A 6,000-nucleotide genomic window follows, 5' to 3' on the forward strand; every position below is an offset into this window, starting at 1 on the left:
AAAAATTAACATATGCACAATACAAAAAAACAAATTCGCACGCGCGATGGCGCTTGCAGAGAGGCTAGTAGCAAATAAGGTGAGAGCACATATAAAATTTCAGAATAACACTCTCTCTTGGTAATGTAGAAGAAGCAGAACACTAAATTTGAAATCTGTGTGTGACTGAAAGGTGGAAAGAAAACAATTCCCGCCAATCGGCCTCAGCAATGGTGACGACCAGAAGAAAGTCGGCCTCTGCGACTCCAGCACCAAAAACGCCCCATCTTGAACCGAATCCGAACCCAACTGCCCGAACACCACAAGCCTCATTCTCCAGCACCAGCATCATCTCCGCTTCAGTTAAATCTGTAAAGTCCCAAAACATTGGTTGATGAATTTGTAATTTTATTATTCATTTTTGTGCTCATTTTTCTTTTTATGTGTTTTTGGAAGGTGTTATTGCATGATTGGTGGCTGGTAAAGCCTAAGGGAAAGGGCTTGGCTGTTGGAGGGTTTGCTTCAAGAGAGTAATTCCTTTTTTTCATTATTCACTCTATTATCTAATACATTTTGATTTGAGAAATTTGTGGTATTGAGGAGTTTTTAAAGTTTAAAGGCAATTGAACAAGACCCATAAAGGAATTGGAAGATTTTCCGCGTTTTATAGTGCATTTCATTAATAATTAGGGCTGAGAGCCTTAGTAAAAACAAAAAATGTGCTATTTTGTTGCTGAGACTGCTCCAATGTTTCGAAAATTGGGTTTGTGGATGAATTTTGACTGATTGCATCTTCATTCTCTAATTTTCTGTTTTTAGATTAATGTCTTAAGAATTATTCTTCACTTTATAGCATTTTCTGATTTTTATACAACAGGAGACTAGGAGTAAGAATTTTTAGCTCTGCAGCAATTTCCAAGAGATATACTGCCACTGCTCTTGAGACAGAAGATGGTATCATGATTACACTTAGTGGTTTCTTAAATAGGTCTCGCACGCATCAAAATGGCTTTCCATCTGAGGTATGTAATACGTTTTGTATGCTTCCTCTCACCTTTGTATGCAAGGGAATGAAAAAGATAGAAAATTCCCTATTAAGAGTTGATATGCTGTCATTAATCCGAGGATTCTATCTTCTAATCAGTTATCACTCCTGTTTGATTAAAAAAAAGGGGAAAGATCATCACTCTTGTATGAATGAATTGTTAGATATATGTAAGTTTGTGGTAAAAGCTTCTTCCAGTTCCAGATGAAGTTAAGACTGTACCTGCTTATTTGACAGGTATACAATCACTATCTGCTTGGATTTCCATTTGACTGGGAGGAGTACGCTGCTGGTGTTTTGGGTGAAGATTCTAATGACAAAGGTGCGTCAATGAGAAATTCAGCTTCTCAGAAGTTCAACATGTCTTCAGGCAACAATGAAAGTAATTCTTTACCATTTTCTATAGATGATCTCCCAGTGACAAGGATGCGTGATATATCAGAGTTAAATTTTGGAGATTCTGATTATTGCTCAATAATTAAGAGCATTTTCAGTGATATACAGAGAGCATCCGGGGACAATTCTTTTGGGAATACTGGATCATCGATCAATTTAAACATTGAAAATGTGGAATCTGCACCAAGTGAAACTCCAACTATATATAAGACGGTCGAGGCTGAGGATGACAAGGACATGATTGCAGAAGAATATAAGAGAAGTAGCCGGAGAAGTAGGTATGCCTCTACCCGTAGTGAACGTGTTTCCACAAGAAGCGTGACTAGAATGAAGAATTCTGGAAATGGACTCCACAAGAAGCTGAGGGTGCGGAAAATGGTCTTGAGTTTACCATTGTGAGACCCTTTAACTGGATTGGACCTCGGATGGATTTCATTCCTGGGATTGACAGCCCAAGTGAGGGTGCTTTAGTAATGTATGTGTGATAGTAGTTGTAATCTTCCCTATTTATTTGCTATTTTTGATGTGATCAAATCCTGTTTTCTTCTGTTACAAAATCTTCTTCGCCGCGAGCCACTCAAGCTTGTAGATGGTGATGAATCTCAGAGAACTTTTGTTTATATAAAGGATGCTATTGAAGCTGTATTGTTGGTGATTTGTAATTTTTTTTTTTTATTAAAATTGCTTTTCTAAAATTAATATGTATGCAAAGGAAGTTGCCCGGTAGTGCAATATTTTTTTCTTCAAGAAAATCCTGCTAGGGCCAATGGTCACATTTTCAATGTGGGCAACCTTAACAATGAAGTTACAGTTAGGCAGCTTGGTGAAATGATGACAGAGGTGAAGAATTGTCTTTGATACTATTTATTCTCTTTAGTTGATTAAGTTGCATTAGAAGTGTTGCTTTAAATTTATGTGGTTATGAGGATTGACGTTTCTGCACATTGCAGTTTTAATGTCTTTTTCAAATATATACTACATGTTTTGTCTGTCTTATAGGTGTCGTTGGTCAAATAGTTCATGGTAGAGCTCATCAATTTGTGATTGGGATATATGTATGCAGAATATATCTAGACTTCATTAGGGAACTATATCATATGTTACTGTAATTTGTCACCAGAGCTTTTGCTACGACATGCTGGGGGCTATAGGCCATTATACAAGTGAAGTCGTTTCTGTTTTTTAAGGGGATTTGCTTGTCATTCCTCTATTTTGTCCTAAGGGTGTTGTATTCTTTTCGATATATAACCCTCCCAGGCTCTTGTTTTTCTTTTTATTTATTATGCATTTTGCAAAAAATTAAACTAATCAAAGACTAATTAACCGTATTTATTAGAATAATATGAGTACCTAAAGATTCATTAGAGATTTAGAGGTCTCGGAATGGATAATTTGAAATAGTTTGACCAGATGTGTATAAGTAGTTTAGAAGGAATGAAGTAAAGTGCAGGGTGTGTACTTAAATCGACACATTTTAGTTGGTGCAGTGTCAAATCTAGCGGAATGAAATAATGCGGGTTAGTACATTTTAGTGCATTAATCTTTATTTACTTTATTTAGGGTGTGTACTTTATTCCAACAAGTGGGTTAGTACATTTTAGTTGCATCAATACGAAGATTTGACATATTTAAATTGTACTAATATGAAGATTTGACATATTTTTAAATTATACCAATATGTTGATTGATACATTTCAATTGTACCAACAAGTGAGTACATTTTAGTGAGCTAATGTTTAGATTTGACAAATTTAATTATAACAATACGTAGATTAAATTGTACCAACACGTGTCAAGAAACCGCCAAATTGCAATAACCAAGTGAGTTGTTGACATGAACTTCATACACTTCAATTCATATCATGAACTAGTAGAGGAAACTGTGATTTGCATTATCGCCATAGAAAACGATACATATGACTATATGAGAGTCCAACCGAGCTACAAACTTCATGATTGCCGAATGGGTTCCCATCCTCTTGACAGATTGCAAGGACAAGTATAAGGAGAAGGTTTCCCAAGTTTGCTATATATTCAACAAGATAGGCAATATTACTTGATAAGGACAGTAAAGGACCCAAGCCTAATTTTATTATTATTATTATTATTATTATTGTTTTGTCCATATGACTATTTTTCAAAAGCCAAGTCAACGTCAATAGTACATTCGCCACATTTAACATTCATTTTGATCAAAAGACTAACGGTCTAATGGAGGTATTAAATTGTCAAAATTTTAAAATTGAGATATTTAATTGTAATTTTTTAAATATTAGATACCAAATTATAAAATGAGATATAATTGAGGTATTAAATTGTAATTTAGCCATAAAATTATGTTGACCATAAACATAAAGCAAAATGGAAGTATTATTATTAGGGTTGGGTTGGTTTGATCGAAAAACCAAGACCGGACTTGAAACTGGCCCTACATATGCAGAGAATAACCGTACTAAAGAGAAACCGAACCGAAATATCGGTTTGCCAACTGAACTGGTATGTTTGGTTTTGGTTTTGGTTCTCAGACCCCAAAACCGTTGGTTTATCAAACCGAACCGAGTATATATAACATTTAATTTAAATATTACATTTTTATACATTTCTAATTTTCTATACCGTAAAAGACCTTTATATAATACATTTCTATAATTTATATAAAAAATATATAAATTTATAAACCCTAAACCCTTTCTATACCCTAAACTAGTAAACCCTATAATTAATAATTAAAAATTTTATGTTTTTTAATTTATATAATACATTTCTATATAAAAATTAATTAAAAATACCATAAATTCTAATATTATACCATACCCTAAACAATTTATACCATATAACTATAAACTAAATTCTAAACCCTATATCCTATTCCTATATCCCATACCATAAACCCTATATCCTATTCCTATATCCAATACCTCAATCCTTATAAGACTTATATTCTATACCGATATACCATATACCATATAACTATAATTAATAATAATTCAATAATTCATAATTGGTATATATAATATAACTAATAACTATAGTCTATAGAAATGTTTAGTATGATATAATATGATATAGTCTACAACTAATAACTATAAACTATACTACTAGAGGTTTTAGGGTATATATAAAATAGTTTAATGACAAAAAGAGAGAGTATATAAACTAGTTTATATGTTTATTATAGTAGGGTTTAGGGTTCATTATATGTTTATTATACTAGTTTTTAAACTAGTTTAGGGTCCATTGATTATTATAGGTTCATTATGGATCTGGGATTTTGGATCCTCTCCTAACCCACTTATCTCCTAAACTTGGTTAATCTTTTAACCAACACATGCCACATGGCTAGAAACTCATGCTACCGTGTACAATATATTTACTTTCATTTTTCTTTTTTTCTTTTAACATTCAAGAATCAAGACAGAGTTCTTCTCGTATAAAACTTCGAATCCACTCTTTCCTTCAAGACCCAAGCATTCTTAGCCCCTCCACAATCTCTTATCTTCCCTTCCAAATCATTGTCTTTCTAGCCTTTGTTATTAACTACCTTTTCTTAATATTTCTCATCCACAATCCATCCTTATTTTCACTCTCGAGGATTCCTCACCACAAATACATATCAATGACTCAAAATTTTATATGGTGCTTATTCATGTTTAACAACAAATCGAGAACTTGGGTTTCTGGCAAAAAAAAAAAAAAAAAAACAACAGAGAACTTGGGATTTGAAATTCCTCTAACAAAGGTTCCTACCATGGGATCATCAACCAGACTTGTGTTACTTACAAAATTAAGAGTACAATTATCTATAAACCTTATAGTCTTAAAAGAAAAAGAAAAAAAGGCTGAAAGTGTAAATCTGGCTCAAAAGACTTGCTTTGATGGACAAAGACACAATAGGTTCTAACTGAATACAAGAAAGCACAGAAAACCAATATATTACGTATGATTCTAATTGGTTTATTTGGTTTTATTTGTTATTAAGATGAGCAGTATGTTAAAGGTTTAGTCCATAAAATTGAGGGCTGCTATTTGCACACCTTTTTTTTTTTCTTTTTGCACACCCTTTTTGAAAAAAAAAAAAAAAAACTCAAGAAAAAATACCATTTGGCCCTCCCCTCACCCACACACCCCATCCCCATCTCCCTCCCCCTACACACCCCATTCCCCATCATCATCTCCATCTCTTTTTTTTTTTTTTTCTTCTTCACCGTCGAAGCCCACCCCCACCTTTTCTCTTCTTCTTCTTCTCCCCACCCCAACCACCTCCCCCCGAGCCCTCCCTTCCTCTTCTTCTTCTTCCCAAAACAACCACCACCACATTCTTCCCATCTCTCTCTCTCTCTCTCTCTCTCTCTCTCTCTCTCACACCTAAGCAAACAGCCAAAGGTCAAAAATATTTATAAAAAAAAAAATTGCAGCGGTTTCGACGGACCAGTGCCGAACTCGATGGTTTCGTTCGACAGGTACCCGCCGAATAGAATAGGATTGTTAGGTGGGTATCTACTGAATGAAACCACCGGGTTTGGCACTGGTCCGCCGACACGTTGCAATTTTTTTTTTCTTCTCTCCGGCGATGGTGAGCT

The 6,000-nt window shown here is 34.3% G+C and overlaps 1 protein-coding gene across 2 annotated transcripts; it reads left to right on the top strand.

Annotated features, from left to right (window-relative positions):
• The first annotated feature begins 115 nt into the window (after positions 1 to 115).
• EMB1674 (EMBRYO DEFECTIVE protein) lies at positions 116 to 2,065 on the top strand. Of its 2 annotated transcripts, XM_086227974.1 has the most exons (5): positions 116 to 350; positions 436 to 509; positions 857 to 1,001; positions 1,262 to 1,346; positions 1,431 to 2,065. In XM_086227974.1, exons 1-5 carry the CDS (start codon positions 210 to 212, stop codon positions 1,817 to 1,819), a joined length of 834 nt encoding a protein of 277 aa, XP_086084100.1. In that variant the 5' UTR covers positions 116 to 209; the 3' UTR covers positions 1,820 to 2,065. The 2 variants fall into 2 exon arrangements, with proteins under 2 accessions (XP_086084100.1, XP_086084099.1); XM_086227973.1 differs by having other exon boundaries at positions 1,262 to 2,065.
• Positions 2,066 to 6,000: the final 3,935 nt, after the last annotated feature.

Source organism: Dryas octopetala, chromosome 9, assembly GCF_963921425.1.
Source record: "Dryas octopetala chromosome 9, drDryOcto1.1, whole genome shotgun sequence".
NCBI classification, from domain to species: domain Eukaryota; kingdom Viridiplantae; phylum Streptophyta; class Magnoliopsida; order Rosales; family Rosaceae; genus Dryas; species Dryas octopetala.